We start from the raw sequence: 22,723 nt of genomic DNA, 5'->3' as shown, positions 1-22,723 counted from the left end.
CGTGCAAGCCCCGGTGACACTCACAGCACAGACACACGTGTGTGCCCCACTTGGCACCGTCCCACACGCTCGACACCTACTCTACCTACCATGGGAGAAAATGCCGCCAAGGGAAGCTGGTAAATTCCACAGAACAGAGAGTCACATTTGCTTTCCCTGGTTACAATCCCAGAATTGAGCCAGTCATGGCGGCTCAGACCTGTAATCCCAGCAGCTGGGGAGGCTGAAGCAGGAGGATCGCAACTTCAAAGTCAGCCTTGGCACCTTAGCAAGGCCCTAAGCACTCAGTGAGACCCTGTCTCAAAATAAAACATAAAAAAAGGGGCTGGGGACATGGCATCCCTGTGTTCAATCCCTGGTGCCAATAAACAAATAAATCAATAACCCAGAATGGAGCCAGAACAGGGACAAGGGACATGGAAACACATTGTGTGAATACGCAGCACTGCCAGGTGGCATCTGCATGGCCTCTCACACGCCCTCACCCGTGACCACGCAGAGAGCATGGGACACTCCCACTGCCAGCCCACACGCAGGCTAAGCGTCCCTGGAGGAGACAGGCAGGGAGCGTGCCTGACTCACCCAGCACCCGCTGGAGCCTGAACACAGCCCCTTCTTGTTGGCAGTGACCCAGAACCACCCATCCTATTTGGAAACTGGAGGAAACCTTTTTGAGAAACCAAAGGAAACTATCCACTTCGTCAACGGTCCTGGAAGTTCAGTTAAACTGGGGAATGTCACTTCCCTGGAGTAACCGTGGGACGCAGCCCAGACATGGAGAGAGAAAAGTCCAGCCTGGGCCTCAGGCTACCCTGGGCTCACAGTGACCTCTCAGGTCACCCTGAGCACACGAGGCATGCTTGTGGGGGCAAAAGATGAGAAGGCACCTGGCTCAAAGGTCTCCACTTCAGTGAGGGCTGAGTTCCACTTCTGCTGCGAGCACACATATTACTAGTATCCCACTGGCCAACAGGGGAGTCCAACTGGGTTTTGAAAAGGGAAGAAGATGCGTTAGCTCCAGGGAGCTGGCTCCTCCAGTCCCATCTTGAGTGAGTAACACTGGACCTGAATTTGCAGAATGCTATTTCCAGCAGAGCAGGTGTTTTCCCATGCTGCTCTGTAGTGATTACAGCTCTTTCTTAAAATTAATCTAGGTTTGGTGGTGGGTTTCTACTTGGGGGAATCCTGCCCAACATAGAGACAGGAGGGTGATCCACCATACCTCGCTGTCCAGCCAGGGCTCATCTCTCAACACACTGCTCCATGTTAGGCCAGCTGACTGCCACAGGTGCCAAGCAGGTAAGGGGGACACGTGGTCAGCTCGCCCCTCCCCACCCACTCACCCTCCCTGGCTCTGCTCCGCAAGACGTGCTTTACAGCTGCTGTCAAAAGAGTCCCCTAGTTCCTCCTTCCAGTTATGAATGTGCTCCTCCAGCCCCACCTCGCCAACGGCAAAGCTGGACAGCACCATGAGATCGCACCACCACAGAGATGCCAAGGACAGAAGGGCCTGGCGACCAGCTGGAGCAGTAAAACCAGCAAGAGGGCTGGAAAGAGACAGCTGAGCATCTGAAGAACGAACATAAAAATGGTCCAAAGCCAGGCGCAGTCATGAACATCTGTAACCCCAGAGGCCGGGAGGCTGAGACAGGAGGATCACAAGTTCAAAGCCAGCCTCAGCCACTCAATGAGGCTCTAAGCATCTTAGCAAGACCCTGTCCCAAAATTAAAAATTTTAAAAAGGCTGGGTTCAATCCTCAGGACCAAAACCAAAACGAAACAAAAGCCTGGCTCCCACTAGGGTATGTAAGCCAGGAACCTACGAGAGGTCAGGCTGCCCCATCCGGCAGGCAGGACATGCACAGGGACCACACCGGCAGCCTGACACCCGGATGACTGGCATTCGTTCATTTAAAGGAAGTAAATCACACAGCAGACCCTTGGAGGAAGGCCCGCCCTCATACTCCCTTCCCTGGCTGTGGCTTTCTCGGCGGAAGCAGAGGCTTCGGGAAGAAGGCACCACCTCAGGCTGTTCGCTGCACCGGCAGCTCTGCTCGGCTCCTGCGCCTGCTCCATGACCCGCAGCCCATCTGGACAGATGGAGATGCCCCTTTGCGGTCGTGCCCCTCATGAGACGGTTCAAGGTCCCCAACTGGAGTATGGCGCCTCCTCCAGAATGGCACGCATGGCCACAGGTGGCCATGGTGCCCCCCACCTAGGGACTACCCCTGTCCCCAAGACACCGCTCCCCATGAAGAGGCAGTCCAGGACTCGATCCATGGCCAGGAAGCAATGAGACAGGCGCCTGGCCCAGGCGACAGGCACGCCTGGCGGAGGGGGGGGAGCGCGTGGCAGCAGGCCCCCGAGGCCCTGCCTGGGAGCAGCACAGGTGACTCCCCCTTCTGACCACCTCCCGGCAGACCGTGAGCTCCCAGCCACACCGTGCACCAGGGCCACGGCGGCCTCTCTGGAAGGGTGAGAAGCAGCCGCGCACTGGTCCCACCCATGTGACCCCCAAAGGGACCTCTGACTCCTCTGGTCCTTACCTGTCCCCCGGCCACTGCAGGAAGCGGGGCAGTGGAGCAGGGGAAGACCAACCCTTCCTCTCAGGCTGCACCAGCCTGCTGGGTGGGAGTCAGCAGATGCCCTGTCACTGCCCAGCCGCAGGAGCTTCCGTGATGCACACAGCTTCTTGGTCCTGGTGCTAAGGCAATGGACAGACCAGCCACCTGGGGTGGGATGTGCTGAGCCTGCTCAGACTGGGCGACCAAAGGCCGTGAATGGGAGGCTCAGAACGGCAGGACTTCCTTCGCACAGTCTGGAGGCGGGAGGCCCATGATCGAGGTGCACGCCCACTTTCTTAGGGACACCTCACACGCGTCTCCACCTGGGGAGGGACAGGTGAGTCTCCCCAGCAGGGCACTTGTCCCCTGCTATGGGCAGGGCTTCCCAGAGGGCCTCTAGACACCAGCACCTCAGGGCTGGCTTTCCACAAGTGACTTGGGGTGACTGGCCTTCAGACCACAGCAGTGGGTGGGAGAGAGGACGGAGGACCAGATGAAGCCAGAGGAATTCAGTGGCTCAAGTGGAAACGTAACATTTAATGTAGAAAAATCACTTCTGTCTCAAGGTGGTTTGAGATGTTTGCTCTATACATGGGAAAGATATACATAAAATCTCCATCTATACACAGAATCTATGCTTCAATAACAAAAATCAACCTGTGCCTATTAATCTACAACTGACACAATGACAAAGTACTGTGCAGATATTTTTCCTTACAAATAGGGATTATTACAAAATTATATGTAGGATACACCCAATCTTCATTCCAATAATTGAGGAATGTAATTATTTCTCTCTCGCACTGATATATTCTCACTACCATGAGGGAAACCTCTATAGTATATTTCAAAAACTAACAAAAATGTAAAACTTGGAGAACATTATTGCAAAATTCAGCAGGTACATTTTATCTAAATTATAGCAGAGTGAATTCTTCAAACAATATTCACAGATGATAACCTCTTGGATCTGTGATGTTAATTCCAAAGGTAACCGGAATCAGAGGAGAAATCCAGGCTGTCAAGAATGAAAAAGCTTTGGCAATTAACTATTTCTTCAGACTCCACGATCCTGCTGTTTCCTCCTTTCTGCAGGGTGTCCAGGACACCCAGCACATGCCCACTGTGTCTGGGCACAAAGGCAAGGGACAGAGAGGACAGGGAAGGCAGCGTGGCTCCCGCCCACTCCTGGGGCCGGGAGCATCCTGATGACTCTCTGGGCCTCACCCTCCCACTTCACGTGGCCTGTGTGAGTGGAGATGATTTGCCCTCATTGTTTTCCAGCAACGAACACCAAGGTGGGATAAGGAGTGGGAACAGCCACATTGGTCGCCAGGGTGTGAGGCAGAGCCCTGAGCTAGCTAGCGTCCAGCACTGTGCCTGCAGCCTGCCCAGCACATGCTGCCAGCAAGTCCAGCCCCTGCCCTCATCCAGACACTCAGGCTGCAGGGAGCTGGTGCCACCTGACCAGGTGCGTTAGATACAACAGCCCAGACAGCCCTCTGCCTACACATAGGAAGTGCACTCTACTGTGGAGCAGTACACACGGTATTTGTCATGTCAATTATTCTGGAAGTGTACAGACTCAGTGGCACCAACCCATTCGGGATGGTGCATGATCATCTCTGCCCACATGCAAACACCCGCATCATCTCTATCAGAAGCTCGGTGCCCTTTAACACCAGGCCCCCAGCCCTGGGAACCACCACACTCCCACTCTCTGGGTCTGGACACAGAACCTCGGGGAAGGGGCTCCTGAGTATTTGACCCCCCATGACTGGCCTGCTTCACTGACATCATGTCCCCCAGAGCTCCCTTCCTTTCTGAGGCTGAAGAACACTCCACTGTGTGGACATTTTGCTGATCCCTTCCTGCATCAGTGGACACCAGCAGCTGCCAGCTTTTGGCCACTGTGGTAACGCAGCTGTGCTCATGGGTATATGAGTCCCTGCCGGAACCCCTGATTTCTGTCCCTCTGGGTATACACCAGGGCAGACTTGCTGGATTATATGGCAACTCTGCTTCAGTTTTTGAAGGCCCCCAAACTGTTATCCACAGCAGCTGCACTATTTCACATTCCCACCATCAATGCATGCAATATCCAAGTTCCCCACATCCTTGCCAATGATTATCATAAAAATCAACTGAAAACACCTATATTCAAGACACCAAAAGGCTAAGGATGCAAAACAATGCTTCGTCTTTGCACTGATGAGCCAAACTCAGTGACAACTCAGTGACAAAGGCTGTTTGCATCTAATGTACCTCCTAGGCACGGCCAATTCTCTGATGGTGGAAACCTGAAGTTCAAAGACAGGAGAGAGACTTTCCAGTGCCCAGGTGGGCTGTCGCAGGGATGGGGCTGGTGACTGCAGGGTGCTGAGCTTGCAGCCATGGTGGATGAAGTACTGAGTTATAGATTCAAATAACACATACACCTAACAGAATAAAAGGAGGACAGGAGCGTGGTCTTGGCTGGAGGTCCTTAGGAAACACTGAAGCAGGTGGAGATGAGAGACGTGCAGCAAGCAGTCAGCAGCGGCACGGGACAGGTGGAGCTGTGAAAGGCAAAGGTCAGCTGGGGGAACAAACGGGAAGGTCACCCGTGCCTGCTGCCCCGCTTCTGCAAGTGCTGGGGACAGAACGGAGGCCTGTTGCTCCGGATTCTGAGTCCCCAGCATTCCGGGCCTGTAGACACTGGGCAAGATAAATCCCCTGCCCTTCTTGGCCCACTGCACAGCCAGGTCTGAGCCTGAGCTAGCTGGCTTTATGTCAGCAGCCAGCCCCCACCCAAGTAAGGAGCAGCAGAGGGCCCTGGGAGGACGGCTGACCAAGTGCCATTCCCTGCAGGGCGGCCGGTCCCAGGAGCTTGTGCAAACACAGATTTCATCCGGCAGGAGGAGCCAGCACAGGTGGCCTGAGCCCAGGTGATGCTGTGCCAGGAGGGTCCAGACCTGCACAGGTGGAGCTTAGTGGGCGCTTTGCCCCTGGAGAGCCCATCCAGAGGTCCTCTGCCCTTTGCAGATCAGCCCCTCTCTGATCCCAGGTTCTGACTCACTCATAAAACCCGACAGCTGAGGAACGTGGCCTTGTTAAGACTAAACAACCGAAAACTAAGCAACAGCTTAAGCCCATTAATTTGAGTCCCAATGTTGCTCTGACCCCTAAGAAACTTAATTCCTGGTCTCTTCTGTGGTATTTTACAGAAAATCTGTGCCATGCAGCATCTGGAATACTGAATGCCTTGACTTCCCTGCCCTTATCTCTGCCTAATTCCATCATCAAGCTCTTAAGTATTTTTCAGTTTTGTCACTAGCTACACTTCTGAAAAAATCCTAAAGTTCTTCCTTGCCTCATATCTGATATGAATCAATAAAACTACTGAATTAACTGAAATAACCAGCAAGGCTGTGACGCATGACAGAGCGTGGGAGGTACCAGCCGTACTCACAGGTCAGTGCCCCAGTGCCCAGCACGTGCACACCCCCGCCTGGCCCCTCTTCAGCCACATGCTCTCTGCAGGCATCCGCCTCAGGTGAGGCTCTGCAGCACTGGGCCCAGCTGGCTGCACAGCAGCAGGGGTGGGCTGGACTTCTGCACCTGCCATGCACCTGGGAGGGGCTCTGGAGTGAGGGGTGGGGAGGGTCTCTGCCCTGAGCCGGCTGGCCTCCCCCTGGGAGTGGCTGAGGGAGGAAGGTCAGACTGAGGCTTCTCCCAATATTCCACCCACTCTCACCATCAGCGTTAGGGTCTTCCCCAAGGTGCGTGGTTTCCTACAAAACCACAGATTTTTGACAACTATAATCTATTTTAGTCTCTAGGCAACACTCAATAAACACTCTCTGAGGGATCACTTCTGTGATGCGTCACATCAAAACCTCCTTTCCTTCTACGACCCCCCTTGGCAACTCCCAGCATCCTCTGGTGCTCTGTGGTTCTCCCAGAGGACCCAGAAGGGGCTCACTGGGCAGAGGACAGTGCATCGAGGGGGCACCTGGGTCACGGGGTTGTCCCATGGAGATGGCACAGGGGCCTAGCAGCCGGGCTCTGCTGGCTCCAGCACTGGGGGGGCCCTGGGGCTCCCTCCCCACCACACTCAGCTCCGCGACCAACCTTCTGCAACCACCACCCCACCAGGGCCTCCCAGGCCCTCTGCTGCCCTTCCTCAGCAGGTGGTCTGGAGCAATGCCTGCCATGCCAATTCGTGGGCAGGAGAAGCTTCTCAACACCCAGGTGTTCAGGGTTTTAAAAACATTATGTAGAGAGATTTCAAAGAATCAAGCAAACGCTGTAAATCCCAGAATCACATGTAACCACACAGAAACAGAAAGAGCTAAATTGACGAGTGCTAGAGACACTACAGGGCACAGCGGAATTACCTGTCTAGGTCACCTGGGTGAGCTGGAAACGTGCTGAGCCTGGCTCCTCCACGCTGTCCTGCAAGAGGACCTGGGCTGCTGACCCTGAACCACTCTGACCTGCAATGAGTAACAGCATCACCGGAAGCTGCTTCCTCCTCAGTAAAACGCAACCTTGTCTACGGAAAGAGCGCGGGAGTGCCAAGAAACACCAACGAGCCAAGCAAGAGGAAAGAGGACCAGCCAACGAAGGGACGGAGGGCGGCACATGGTATCTGGCAAGCCGTCCAGAGGAGGCGATGCCATGTGTTCTCTGGGCGGGGATGACACATGCATTGTGTGAACAGCGGCCAGTACACTGTGGGAACACAGCAAGCGCTAAACCATCGCAGGGGCACTCTGCCCACAGCTGGAGCAATACGTACCCCTGACACTCTGGGGCAGCAGCGATGAACGAGATCTCCTAAAGGAAAGGCGAACGTTCCAACCTGAAAGGCAAGAGCAAGCACAACCCTCGTGAAGCTAAATTCCAGCTGAGGAATCGGCGCTGCCCAGGAAGACCTGCAAGGTCTCCACCGCCGGCCACCTGCCCCCGAGTTACTGGGTTTCATTTAACTGATTCATTGGAACAAGTCATTAGCACCATCACAGGTGAGTTCCAGCCAGGCCTGGAACATCTTCTTACGTGGTCTTCCAAATTACCCCGATCCTCTCTGGGCTGAGGACATGCTCCGTGCCCTCTGGGGCCAGAGCCCAGGTCCCCCTGGCAAGCAGCTTCTGCCAGAAGATCACCCGTCAGCACTTGCCTCCCGCCGCACCGACCCCGGCCCACACTCGGCAGGACCTCCACCAGATGTTCTAGGAAGACCTGCGCTAACCACCCGCCACAGTCGCCACCTGTGGGGTGACTGTGGGAGCAGGGAATTCGGGAGGTGGGCAGCCCCGAATTGCAGGGGAGAGGCCTTCACCCAGCAGTGCTGCAGCCCCAGCCCGGGGCATCTGGCCACAAGAGGGGCCGCCACCCAAGGGCAGGGGCAGACAGGCTGACGGGCACGACGGCCTCCACCTAGGCTCCAAGAGGCGGGGGGCAGACGGGGCTGCCCAAGAGAGAAGCAGAGTGGGCGAGGCCCCACAAGCAGAAGCCTCGCAGAACGGAAGCCCCTCACCCGCAAAGGATTTGCCACCCCACCAGAACCCAGCAGCTCAGTAAAGGTCTTAACTCGATTCAGACCCTAAAAACTGCAGAGGAGAAAAAAGGAGCGTTTTAGGCTTCTCTCCTGGATGCTAAAGTTTAACAGAGAAAAGGTAAAGAAGGCAGGTCCATACTTGTTTTGGGAGTCCGAAAGGCTGCTCCATCCCACAAGCACCTGACGCAATCAAAGCGCTAGCCATCACAGCAGAGCTGGAAAGAGATGTGGATAGAAGGTGGACAGTGAATGGCTGTGTAGGACCCACCTGTCACTATGGCCCACTCACTGGAGGCTCCAGGAGCTGCCAACAGCATGGGTCATAAATCCCCATCCTGGACCCACTCCCAGCGTGTCCCCTGGCACCAGAACACAGGACTCCCTAGTTGCTGAGAAGCTTACTCCTGGAATACCCATGTCCCCAGCTGAACAAGACCCACTCCACAGGAGGGGTGCTAACCTGCTTTCTTGCATCAGGGTCACTTTTCCTCCAGGAGCCCAGCACCAAGCTGGGTAGCTGACTCTTGGGTGCCTGAGACAGCTGCCTGTGCTAGGGCGCCTTGCACCAGGTGAGGACATCTGCCCACGTTTCTAGTCCACCCTCTCTCCCAAAGGCACATCCTCCAACTACACACTGCCAGAGGGAAGTTAAAACCAGTACATACGGGACCCAAACCAAACCCTAGAACAGAGCTCCCAGGGTGAATGCAGAGGTGACCACCGGGGAGGCAGGGGCTGGCAGCAACACCACCAACCTGACAGTCCAGGTGGCAGTTCAAACCTAGACCAACTGTCTCACCACGTCCTCACAGGAATGTCCTCACCATGTCCTCACAGCCATGCTCTCACCACATCCTCACAGGGACCTTCTCACCATGTCCTCACAGGGACCTTCTCACCATATCCTCACAGGGACCTTCTCTCCATGTCCTCACAGGGACCTTCTCACCACATCCTCACAGGCATGCTCTCACCATGTCCTCATAGGAACCTTCTCACCACGTCCTCACAGGGACCCTCTCACCATGTCCTCACAGGCATGCTCTCACCACGTCCTCACAGGCATGCTCTCACAACGTCCTCCCAGGGACATTCTCACCAAGTCCTCACAGGCATGTCCTCACCATGTCCTCACAGGGACCTTCTCACCATGTCCTCACAGGCATGCTCTCACCATGTCCTCACAGGAACCTTCTCACTATGTCCTCACAGGGACCTTCTCTCCATGTCCTCATAGGCATGTCCTCACCATGTCCTCACAGGGACCTTCTCACCATGTCCTCATGGGCATCTTCTCACCCTGTGCTCCCAGCTACAGAGGGGACTAGACATGGCACACTCAGAAAACCCATGGAACTGGAAAACTCTCCCTGCAGACTGGGATGGCACAAGAAAGAGAAGGAGGGAGTCGAAGATGAGTTAGAAGGATCCCGTCTGAGAGGATGGAATGCTACTGGCAAAAGTAGGGTCACTGCGGCCAGGGGGTGGGACTGAACACCCACGGGGCTCCAGACAACGGCACTGAGAGACCCAGAAGTGGTCTGGACGATGGTCTGCTGACGTGCAGGGCCAGGGAATCGTCTGGGGGTTGACCTGTGCATTGGTGGGATGTGCACTGGCATCCTGGCCTCTACCCACTGGAGGCCAGTAGCACTCCCTCAACCACAACACCCAACAGCGTCTCCAGTGAGAGCAAAGTCACCCCCAGCTGAGAACCGCTGGTCTCGTCAAGAAACCCCTCACACAACAGGCACCACCTGAGGAGAGGGAGGCGCTCCAGCACCGGCTTTATGCTGTGCTCACGAAGGAACAGCGAGTGGCCTTCACAAATGTCCTGCAGCACATTCCCTTGAGTAAGCCAGACTCTGAAGCTATGAGGCCGCTGTCCCCAAGGCTCTCCAGGAACAGGACCACACTACCAATGGGAAGATCGACTTCACCTCTGTAGAACTTTCCTAAACGTCGTCCACTCACCATTCTGACCAAGTCGTCTCCAATGTCAAGGCAGATCGGACAAGGCATGTCCAGTAAGCAAGCTGCCAGGCTGCGGGCGCACGTCCAGGCCCGCCCTGGGTGTGCGCCCAGGGTACCTACTGAAGCAGCGCGTGGAGGCAGATAGCATCCGAGAATTTCCCTTTGAGAGCGCAGAGAGGTTACAAGAGGTGAGTACTGAAGAGGCAGCACCAGCCTCACCCTGTTGAGAGCCGTCCGGCTACAAGGCAGGGAAACGAAATGCCATCTCCGAAAACCTGCTTTAATTTTTAAAAATTATGACATTTAGCCTTTGATATCTAAATGACTAATCAACTGCGGGGAGTCTGTTACATTCAGACAGGGCGCACTGCCACAGAGAGAATAAAACCCCCAAGACCCCCGGATTTGGCAGGATTGCACGTGTCTCCACCTGAGTGTTAGAAAGGCTGGAGCCAGAAGCTGCGGAATAAAAGGTAATGCAGCTAGGCACAACACAATAAAAGATATTACCTTCCAAATGCATTATTGTTGCCAATTATGAGAATCACTTCAACTTAATTTCAAAAGCACAATCACCCTCGACAGAAACAGTCTCTTTTTTAAATTTCAAAGAGAATTACATTAAGGCGATAACTCACCTTCCAGCCATAAGATCACTCTCCCTTATTGCAACACCACATTTCATAAATACCTCTCATCGACAAGTCAAGCTAATTCAGGTTAATTTTATTGTATTTTGGTGCTATCTCACATTTGTGTGCAATTACCTTTATCATTTTATTGCCAGGGCAGAAAGTAATCAGAACAATTATTTGAAAACGGAGGTTTATAAATTCTAAATCACAGTTGCTGGCATTTTTGATAAAGCGGCAGCTTTATCTCGGGAAGTGGCAGGGACACGGGATAAATCATGCATCAGTCAAGTGCGGCTGACCCCCAAGTGCATTGCACAATATCAGAAGTGCTTCCGAAGAAACTTTCCTGCATCATCCATCATTCCTCATAATGCTGAAATAGCTGCGCACCTGAAGAACAGAAGCTAGAGGATAATAAAAAAAAAAAAAGCCAGCACTGTGGACGATACCATTAATGGCTTCCCTCTTAGAGGGTAAGATATGGTCTGGAAACTGGACCGTGCACATAACCAAACATGACTGCACAATAACTCTAAATATCTATATTCATATTCGTCAACTCGGTTTTAAACATAAATGAAATATGAGGCAGACTCACTGGAAGGAAGTGCATTTTTACCCTGTTTGGGTACAGCTGCCTCCAAACCCAGCTGTTGTCCTCAGGGCTGAGTGGGAGGCAGGGACCCAGGCAGGCCCACACTGCCGAGCCCCCTGTCCTGTTCTCTGCTCCTCATTCTATCCCAAAGCTGATTCCTATAAAAAGAAAGCAACCTGACTAAAGGGACAGTAAAGGGAGAGGCCCTGTTCCCACTGCGGCTTCCCCAAGTTAATTATGGGCAGGTGCCGTCTGGGAGGGATCGGGATCACAGCCCAAGGTGGAGAAGAGGCAGCAACTTTGAGCCTATGAGTACACAGGCAAACTTCACCTAAAAGTCACTGTTGCTTCCAAATACATGGACAGAAAACTGCCCAAGTCTTCTACCACCAGTTAAGAGCAAGGATTCCGGTGCAAGAGAGTACTGCAGGCTCCTTAGGAATTGTCCAGGGACCCTGAAACCAGGACACAACCAAGACAAAGTTGCTGAGCTAAATGTTTTCATAGTGCATTGCCAAAAGTCTGTATGACTCGGAGAGTCCATCCTTCTACTTGGTTTTAAATTTAAGTGAAAGCCGTCCATGCAACAGAAATCGAGCTGTCAGAGCAGCCCAAATGCACAGGTAACTCTGAGTTCTGACAGGCCACAGAGCTAACTTGTAGAGTATTAAAGCCGGGGAGTCCAACTCCAGAGCCCGGCCACTTTGCCACCAACCCTCCCACTATCCAGAGTTGCCCTAAGAGACAGCCTGACAGAGAAACAGCCCAAGGGCCCTAGGTAAGCCCCTGCACCCCAGGCCACCAAAGTGCCTCCACAGTCAGGAGCCAGCAATGCCCAGGCGGGAGCAAGGACGACGCCTCTGGACGAAGGCACCACTGGTCACCCCTCACTGCTGAGGAATCGTTGGTGCCTTCTTCCAATCCTGAGATTTCTGATATGGGTCCATCCTCGAAGGTCTGTGCCCAGGAGAAGGTAAAACACAGTGAAGATGTAGTTAAGAAGGAACGGATTGGGGAACACCTAGCCCATTAACACAGGCAAGGGAACGTCCAGGACAATTATCACCAAATGACTTCTCACTGTCTCCGGAAGCAAGACCTAGCAATTGTAAAAGTACACCCCAAGCACAGCCAGGGTGCAGTGAGGGGTCATCTTCATTTCATGCACTTTCAATATTTCTGTTTACAACAAAGAACTGAGAATCATTCCGAATCACACACAGGCCAGACTGAAAAATTCCGCAGAAATGAGAACTGAAAGAAAATTACATGGGTTAAAGAGAAAACCTAACTAGTAGCGGATGCTCTGAAAAGTTGTTGCCGTGCTTCTCGTGAAACCCACCCGCGGACCTTTCGTGCTTCCTTTGACCTGGACACGTGAGGAGGCCAGAGAACTGGCGTGTCTACTTGGGAGCACACCTCTAGGTTGAAACAACACAACTTCATTTTCTGTCTGTCCTACTCCGAATGTCCACCTGTGCTTCCATGTTTCCAGAAGAAGTCTGCAGACTGAAGCCTCCTCACAGGCAAGCACGGGAAGCGGCTCTGCCTGAATCCGGCGACTGGAACACCACGGCACGGGCCTCACTGTCCACCTGAAGAAGCTGTGGGGTACCAGGCACATGGCGATCAGCAGCAGCAGAGCGCAGACTTTGGGAACCCATGTGTTGGGCTCCAGTTAGGTTCCAGGGTGAAGTCTTGGTTTTCAACGTGCACACAGACGGCAGGCAGAGAAACCAAGGCAGACGTGTGTGCACACATGGGTCAGGCAGAGCCCGGCCCTGTCCACGCAGGAGGGAGGGAGCGGGGACCAACAAACCCACCCAGGAGGTGGCTGCTAGCATCCTTCTGCAAAAGGAACTGAGGCTCCTGGAAGACGTTCCTAGATCTCGGGCTGGGGCGAGGAAAATATAAAAATGAGAGTGCACCATGATCAAGTGGGGTCTGTCCCAGGGAGGTAGCTGGTTCAACATGCGGAAATCAATAAATGTAACCTACCACACCAGCACACTTCAAGACAAGACTCACATGACTATCTCAGTAGCCACAGATAAATGTAACCTACCACACCAACACACTTCAAGACAAGACTCACATGACTATCTCAGTAGCCACAGACAAATGTAATCTACCACACCAGCACACTTCAAGACAAGACTCACATGACTATCTCAGTAGCCACAGATAAATGTAACCTACCACACCAGCACACTTCAAGACAAGACTCACATGACTATCTCAGTAGCCACAGATAAATGTGATCTACCACACCAGCACACTTCAAGACAAGACTCACATGACTATCTCAGTAGCCACAGATAAATGTAACCTACCACACCAGCACACTTCAAGACAAGACTCACATGACTATCTCAGTAGCCACAGACAAATGTAACCTACCACACCAGCACACTTCAAGACAAGACTCACATGACTATCTCAGTAGCCACAGATAAATGTAACCTACCACACCAACACACTTCAAGACAAGACTCACATGACTATCTCAGTAGCCACAGATAAATGTAACCTACCACACCAGCACACTTCAAGACAAGACTCACATGACTATCTCAGTAGCCACAGATAAATGTAACCTACCACACCAACACACTTCAAGACAAGACTCACATGACTATCTCAGTAGCCACAGATAAATGTAACCTACCACACCAGCACACTTCAAGACAAGACTCACATGACTATCTCAGTAGCCACAGAAAAGCATCTGACAGAATTCAACATCCACACGTTTAAAATGCTAGAAATACCAGGGACAAAGGAACAGACCTCAACATTGTCAAAGCTATATACACTAAGCCCAAGGCCATCATTATATTTATGGAGAAAAATTAAAAACATTCCATCTAAAAACTGGGACAAGACAGGAATGCCCTCTTTCACCACTCCTATTCAACATAGTCTTTGAAACTCTAGCCAGAGCAATCGGACAGACAAAAGAAATTAAAGGGATACAAATAGGAAAAGAAGAGCTCAAACTATCCTTATTTGCCAATAACAAGATTCTATTTTTAGAAGACCCAAAAAAACTCTACTAGAAAGCTTCTAGGACTCATGAGCAAATTCAGCAAAGTAGCAGGGTATAAAATCAACACCAATAAATCAATTGCATTTCTATACACCAATGATACATCAGCTGAAAGAGATATCAGGAAAACCATCCCCTTTACAATAGTCTTTAAAAAATAAAATATTTGGGATTCAACCTAACAAAAGAGGCAAAAGACCTCTATAATGAAACTACAGAACACTAAAGAAAGAAACTGAAGAAGACCTCAGAAATTGGAAAGATCTCCTACGTTCTGGGATAGGCCAAATTAATATTACCAAAATGGCTATACTACCAAACACCCTATATAGATTTGATGCAATTCCTATTAAGATCCCAATGACATTCTTCGTAGAAACAGAAAAAGTAATCATTAAATTCATTCCAAAAAATAATAATGGTCAAATTATTATTTGGTCAAATAGCCAAAGCAATCCTTAGAGAGAAAAGTGATACAGGAGACATCACAATACTAGACCTTAAGTTAAACTACAGAACTATAGTAACAGAAACAGCATGGGATTGGCACCAAAACAGACAAGAAGATCAGTGGAACAGAAGAGAAGACACAGAGATACACCCACATAAGTACGGTTACCTCATACTAGATGAAGGTGCCATAAACATGCATTAGAGAAAAGATAGCCTCTTCAACAAATGGTGCTGGGAAAACTGGAAATCCATATGTAATAGAACAAAATTGAACCCCTATCTCTCACCCTGCACAAAACTCAACTCTAGGTAGATCAAGCACCTAGGCATTAGACCAGAGACCCTGTACCTAATAGAAGAAAATGTAGGCCCAACTCTACATCATGTTGACTTCGAACTTTACATTATGTCACTTAGGAACTGACTTCCTCAATAAGACTCCTACAGCATTAGAAGTAAAATCAAGAAGCAATAAATGGGATGCTATGAAACTGAAAAGTTTCTTCATAGCAAAGGAAACAATCAGGAATGTGAACAGAGATCCTACATAATGGGAGAGAATCATTACCACCTGCACATCAGATAAGGCATTAATTTCCAGGATATACAAAGAACTCAAAAAACTTAACACAAGAAAAACAAGTAACCCAATCAATAAGTGGGCAAAGGAACTGAACAGGCACTTCACAGAAAAAGAAATATGAATGGTCAACAAATATATGAAAAAATGTTCAACATCTCTAGCAATTAAAGAAATGTAAATTAAAACTTCACTGTGATTCCATCTCACTCCAGTCAGAATGGTAATTACCAAGAATACAATAACAAATGTTGGCAAGGATATGAACAGAAAGGTACTCTCATACATTGTTGGTGGGACTGAAAATTGGTGCAACCACTCTGGAAAGCAGTATGTAGATTGCTTAGAAAACTTGGAATGGAACCACCATTTGACCCAGTTATCCCACTCCTTGGTCTATACTCAAAGGACTTAAAAACAGCATACTATAGTGATGCAGCTCAACTCACAATAGCCAAGCTATGGAAACAACCTAGGTGTCCTTCAACCAATGAATGGATAAAGAAAATGTGGTATATATACACAAAGGAATATTACTCACCTATAAAGAAGAATTAAATTATGGCATCTGCCAATAAATGGATGGAACTGGAGAATATCATGCTAAGGGAAATAAGCCACAAAACCAAAGTCCAAATGTTCTCTCTGATATGCAAATGCTAACTCAAAACAAGGGAGGTTGGGGCAGGGAATAATAGAAATCCATTGGATTAGACAAGGGGCAATGAAGGGAAGGAGGCGAGGGAACGGGAAAGACAGTAGAATCAATCAGGCATGACTTCCGGAGCCTTGTATTTGAATACACAACAGGGTTAAGTCCACATCATGTACAACCACAGGAGTGGGATCCTAAATAGAGTAAGTCACACTCCGTGTATGTATAATTTGCCAAAATACATTCTATTATCATGTATAACTAAAAAGAACAAATAAAACGTACATAAATAAACAAATCTGGCTGGACTGTGAGGCCCAGAAAAGGCCAGGTCCATCTCAGATGTGGGAGCCCACCTCCAGAGTGGCCGGAGAGACAAGCGGCCCTGGAGGAGGAGGAGGAATGGCGTGGGACTCTCCATCACCCGAGTTTCCATGGCCTGCGAGGACACAGATAATACACTGAGTGACTCAGTGCGTGGAAGAGGAAGGACAGCTCTTCTTCAGGAAGAACCACCGTCCGTAAATGAAGAGGGAGCCAGGGAGCAGACAGCATGCTCAGACCGTATGGTGACCTTGCTGCAGGCAGGAAGCACCCAGGTGCTAAGGTCAGTGGGCAGGAGCGGGCAGCCAGGATGGCCTCTTAACACCTCTTATTAATCACCGGGGAAAACGGCAACCCTGAGTCGGAGAAGCAGGGCAGATGCCACCTTACTCGGGGCCCCAAGGTCAACAGCACCCGTGGCTGGCAGATGGGCCCACACACCGGTGGCAGGGTCCCCCAGGAGCGCATGCCTGTGCCTTCTCTCCAGAACTGTGTGACCTCCATCTACTCAAGAGAGCAAAGTGCAAACGGGAGGAGGTCACAAAGCAAAGGGCCAGAGGTGCTCGGAAGGGCTCAGGTCACAAGAGGTGAGGAGAGGCCTCAGGAAGCGGGCGTCGCAGCCCAGAAGCCTGCTCTGGCACAGCCCCAGGTCGAGGACTGGGAGCGCCCGGCCTCGTGACAGCCCACGTCCTGGGTCACGGTGGCACCCTCCCTGTCCTCAGGTGGCAGACGGACAAGCAAGCTCCCTGGCGCCTGTGCCCCCGGGGCACTGATCCCCTGCCCGGGCTCCACTGGGAAGGACCCTGATCACCTCCTCATGCATCACGTTGGGGACCTGGGGACGCAACACTCAGCACCCCACACCAGAGCAGATGAAGAGGAGGCAGCAAGGCTCCGGGCGGCATGAAGAGGGCCGCGCCCGGTCATGGAGACGGCCCGCGTCCTGCAAGGTGCCGAAGCCCGGTGACGGGGAAGGAGGTGTGCTGCGGCTCCCACGGCCTGCCGGTCAGGGACGGTCAAGGGTGCAAGGTAAGAAGCCCAGCCGTGCCCTTGCCATGCGTGCACATGCCGGGTCCTTCCACCCGCAAGACCTGGCCATTCAGAACGGGAGGGGTGAGGGACAGCGTGAAGACTCTGCACGGGGGGCTGGAGCTGGGCACCAACCCGCAGGGAGAACGCCCGGGGCGCGGGACCCAGAGCTATCGCAAGGCAGGTGTGCCTGTCCAGGGGCGGGCGCAGAGCAGGGCAGTGCGGGGGCTGGGGACTGAACGGTTCAACAGACTCAGCTGAGCTCAGCGTCACTGGCCAGCGGCTTTATATAAATGAGATCCAGAAATGAGGCTCCCCGTTGCAGGCGGAGACCACGCCAGTGTCCACTTCAGCCTCTTCCCCCAGCAGGCCGCTCGGGCTAAAAATTCATTCATTAATTAAAAAGCAACCAAAGAAGACCCAGGACACTGTCTGAGGTGCACTCAAGGAGAAGGGCAGGGATAAAGCACCAGAGTAAGACCACAGCGAATGCAGCCAGCCACCGGGGTGGGGGACACCCCCTGTTCCTTCCCAGGAACACTGGCCTTCAGCACCGTGTCGGGAATGTTGAGCTGCACAAGCAGAAGAGACGGGGACCGGGAAGCCTTGGCCAGGCCCCCGACCCTGAGTGGTCCTGGGTCAGGCCACAAAGAGCAGATGGAACCGTGGCCAGAGTCGCCTGCCAGTGTCCTACTTAGAGATTTTTATAAGGATGCAAGAGGTTTCAAGCATCGCCAGGCTACGCAAAGTCTGATTTTACTAAAATGCTACGTCCCTAGAGCCTGGGTATTAATCTTGTTATAAAAGTGGTCTCTCCTCTCACCAGCCATTCATTAGACTTTCATAAATTTTAAAATGCACCTCTTGTTATTGGGTCGTACAAAAAAGGCAAACAGAAATCACGTGATGCTGAGACAGGAGGCAAACTGGGCCTGGCGGGGTGGGCGCAGCAGACTGACCGCGGCAAGCATCCAGGCGTCGGGCTCCCTGAACGACAGAACGCAGCTCTCAGCTGGTCAGGACGCCTGATTTCAGAGAAAGACATCGGCACAGTTCTTAAAGAATGAGGACAAATGGAAAGGAAGAGTCCCAACAACAGACAGGACACAAAGCTGCACCCCACTCTGTTCTCCTGGGGCAGCCACGCACAAGGGGAGGCCTACACCACTGCTGGCCATGGGGCCTCAGGCACCTGGCCTGGCATCCGTCTTGTCAGCTGTGTGCCCATCCACTGCCCACCAGACGCTGGGGAGTATGGAACACAGCAGGACATCCTCCGGTGCCAGCCAGACGCAGGGCTATTTCTGCAGGAACTTGCGTCCGATGACGTTCTGATGTCATTTTAACTACATGAAGCAGCTACGCGGAGAAGAAAGGGAAGGAGCGTCCTGGTGGGAAGAGATAAGCCTGCAGCAGGCCCCGCTCCACCAGCATCTGACGGGAGGCATGTCCGAGCGCTCGTCTCTCTGGCTTGGACTATGTGATACAGGGTAAGGTTATGATGATATGCCTGGGTGAGGATTTGAGAGTAGCCCCATCAAAAAAGACACAAGAGTTTCCTTCTCTACAAGCAAACAAGAATTTAAAAGTTCAGGAGGCCATCTGTCACGTGATGAGTCATAATCAACAAATGAAATACACAGGCTGCCTCTTATCACTTGGCCTATAAAAGCTTCGGATCCACGGGGTAAAAATGCACGGAACTTTAATAAGCACTCCATTATAACAAATAAAACCAAACACCTAATTACCAAGTGACTATTTATAGTTTCTAAAATAACTTAACCCAGTTTTACAAAGCAGATATTTTAAGATTCAAAGGAAGATCTTGCTCATTCTAGCATTAGGAAAGCATCTCTTCTGCCTGGACCCAGAGGATCAGGAGATCTGCAGCTCTAAATTGCATTAGTTGTACCAAATAGAAATTAGTCTCATTTACAAACAGCAATTACTTATAACAGAAAACTGAATCATAAATTTAAATTAATTCTGACAAAAATTCAAAACCTGGTTAAAGAAACATTGCCCGGTGAGCAGTGCCCCGGGAGGGGCGGGCAGGGTGCAGCTGGCCCAGTGGCTCTGCAGTGTGAGCCACTGCCCCCCTGGGTTGTTAGGGGCTTGGAGAGGCCAAGTCCCCTTCCCACGGAGGTGATGTCCTCTTGACACAGCAGAGAGGAAACAGGCTTGAGGTCTGTGATCATGCAAAAAGGAGGTCCTGATGCTCGGAGGAGCCAAGTAAAAAATAAACAAATCCATGAATAAATAAGAACAGAAACAAGCAAAGGAAACCAAACGTCAGAATTCAAAGGCCCAAAGACCTCCGAATAACGTCTAACTAGCTGCATCCACAGCTTTCAACACAGCTGTGGAACACCCCAGGCCGCTCGAACTGAAGTCGGTAAGAATGTGACCAAATCCAAAACTCAGCTTCCAGGCTGCAGTAGACACGCGTGGCTGCTGGACACACGCTGGGAAGCACAGCTAGAGGACATTTCTACCACTAAGAAAACTTGCACGGGGCAGCCCTGACCAACCCTGCCACTGCACCTATTAGGAAAACTGAGACGCGGCGGGTAAGGAGGCGTTGGAGCCACTGAAGAACCAGGAATGGGAATTCTTCACTGCTCCCGCGCAAGCAGCTGGTCACAGAGCGCGCCCCTCGAGTCAGGACTGAGTCTTGCACACACCCTCCAACACCTGACAAACATGGTGGCTGATGTTTCTAGAATGGAGACAAGAAACAGGCCGGTGACACTCCTGGGATCCACAATTAGGTGGTGCTGTCCCCAACTGAAGAAGCCAGGGGGTGGAATCCCTCCACCTGAGGTGTCAGAGTCTTCCCTCTGCTTAGTTCTCCCGACAACATGGCTCACAGCTTGAATGCATCTCCTCCAAAATGAGAGGCAAGGGACATGAAGGTGCCTCCCTTCCGGGTGGGACTGAGGCCGCCACACAGCAGGCTGCACCGTGTCCATCCCTTGCCCTTCTGCCTTCCACCACGTGAGGACCTTGAGCTCCTCCCTGTCCAGACAACGGCCCCTGTCAGGGTCTCGACAGTGACTTCTCAGTCTTGGAAACCACGAGAGTGAATTTCTATTCTTTATAAATCACCCAGTCTTCACTATCCTGTGATAACAACACAAAACAGACGGGGTGTCTCATCAAACGTCCTTCTGCTCAAGATCCAGATTCTTCAGGACAGTCTCAGATACGAAGCTGCCCCAGCTGCCCAGCCCTGGAGGGCCAGTCACCGAAACAGGGACACTGACCTTGGCTTCAGCCAGGAGACAAGCACTTATGTGAGGCCAAGTGAGAAAACAGTTCAACACCGACTGTCCCAGATAGGTGTCCGTGGGCAGCCTGTGACGGCCAGGGCACGGGAGGCCGCACCCAGCGTCCCAGCCAGCCCTGGCCTGAGGAGAGCCTCGTGCAAGCCTCTGCAGAAGGGCAGTTCTCAGATGGAGGTCAGGAAGACGAGGCAGGGCAACAACCTGGACCACCTTCCCAGGCCCGCTGCTGGGCGGGGCGCGTGGCCCTGGTACCACGCAAGGCGGGCACCACAGCCCGCTAAGAGCGGTTTCAACATGACTGTCTCCTCATCTTCAAGACCGTATCTATATTTAGCTTCTAGTAGCTTTAGGCAAAAACGTCAGCAACCCAGTTCTTTTGAGAAAACTGGAGTAAGGGACCCTATCACACCAGACATGGAACAAATGACAATTTTTTTTTTAATTTTTGAATTTTTTTTGGTTTGGGGATTGAACCTGGGGACACTAGTGCCCAGTCCTTTCTTATTTTTTTATTTTGAGATGTGGGTCTAAGATGCTAAGGGTCTTGCCAAGCTGCCCAGGCTGGCCTCACACCCGAAACCCTCCTGCCTCAGCTGCCCCAGTGCTGGCGCGACAGAGGTGCACCACTGTGCTCAGCCAGGGCGGCTCCTCAGAAGTCCAAGCTGACCTCCTGGGAAGGCAGGGGCAACCAGGGGAGGCTGAGGAGAACCAGCCAAAGCCCAGGAAGAGTGCAGCAGCGACGGGAGACCTGCACCTGCACCGCCCAACAGTGTGGGCTTCCTGTGGCCATGCTATGTTGGTGGCCTCCCCGACCGCAGGCCAAGGCAAACCCCAGCGCCCCCTAGAGGACAGTGGTGAGGTCCTCAGGAACCCAGCCTCAGAGGTTCAACCCAGATGAGTTCATCAAGTCCTCAGCCCAACGGTGCCAAGAAACATCAGAGTGTGAGAAGTACAAAACCCCAGGGCTGACCCGTAGGGTTCCAGGTTCTTCAAGACGCTGGCATAGAACACGAAATCACCAGTTAGGACATGTGCAAAGGAATCAAAGTTCATCACAGGAGAAAGAACAAGCAAGAAGCGAGAGGAAGTCAGACCCAGGCAGGATGGACTTCCACAGTGCACTGAGGCAGGCCAACGTTCCCACGGTAACCAAGAAGAGTCAAAAATCACCCACCCACGTCGTAGCGAGTGCTACGGAGCTACAGAAGCAACCAGGCCCAGCCCACTGCCAGTCCAAGTGGAGACAGTCATCCTTCCTTCCCAGGAGCATCTGCTGAGGCTGGTACAGGCAGCAAGCAGCCTGGATGGGCCCCACAAACCTGCTCTGTCTGGGAAACCTGGGGTGATCTGGGGGATGGTATGAGAAATCAGAAATCTGAAGAACCCCCAAGGTGGGAGGACCAAGAGCGAAATGCTCTTCAGGTACAAATGAACCTCCCGGCGTGTGCACGGCAGAGGACGGCCGCAGACCTTCAACCTGAAGACCAGGGAGGACTGGTGTGGCTTAGTGGTGGCGCGCTTGTCTAGTGCGTGAGCCCCTGGTTCCGACCCACTACCAAACAAGCAGCACCATACTCGAAGAGAGGGTCCAGCCAGAGACTGGGTCCTACTAAAATTACAGACCAGCCCCGGCCCAGTCAAGCCCTTGCCCTTGGTGCCTCACTCAGGAAAGAGGGGCCTTTTCTTTGGGGGAGTATCATCTTGTAGAGATAGTGTAGCTCTTTATACTCAAGTCCAGCATGCAATCACAATTCCTAAAAGCATCTAAAGACATCTGTGGACTAATAAGAAAACAGAAATCACAAACAGAAGAAAGGCTGCCCACAATATGAGTGTTAGCAAATAAGAAATTTAAAATAACTATGATTGATTTAAAAATAGAGGAACAGATAAGAAAGTGGAGAATTTTAAATACAGAATTGAAATATGAGTTAAAATATGAAATGGGCATTCGAGAACTGAAGAATCCCAAATCTGAAATTCAGACCTCATTGGACGAGTTGACCGCAGATGGGACACAGCAGAAAGGG

General features: G+C 51.8%; 1 protein-coding gene across 5 annotated transcripts in view; it reads right to left on the bottom strand.

Moving 5' to 3' along the window:
* Mgmt (O-6-methylguanine-DNA methyltransferase) overlaps positions 1-22,723 on the bottom strand; it is a 238,775-nt gene that overhangs the window by 191,034 nt on the left and 25,018 nt on the right. For 2 of the 5 annotated variants that reach the window (XM_047553760.1, XM_047553759.1), the window contains exons 1-2: positions 8,249-8,293; positions 7,348-7,410 (exon numbers count right to left, since the gene is read on the bottom strand). The exons of the other annotated variants lie outside the window; for them this stretch is intronic. In XM_047553760.1, the coding sequence (XP_047409716.1) occupies positions 7,348-7,410; positions 8,249-8,278 (93 nt within the window). In that variant the 5' untranslated portion in view covers positions 8,279-8,293. Of the gene's footprint in view, positions 1-7,347; positions 7,411-8,248; positions 8,294-22,723 lie in introns of those variants that run through there. 5 annotated transcript variants of the gene reach the window in all.

The sequence above is a fragment of the Sciurus carolinensis genome, chromosome 5 (assembly GCF_902686445.1).
Source record: "Sciurus carolinensis chromosome 5, mSciCar1.2, whole genome shotgun sequence".
NCBI classification, from domain to species: Eukaryota; Metazoa; Chordata; class Mammalia; order Rodentia; family Sciuridae; genus Sciurus; species Sciurus carolinensis.
This window is presented reverse-complemented; position numbering and strand designations above follow the sequence as displayed.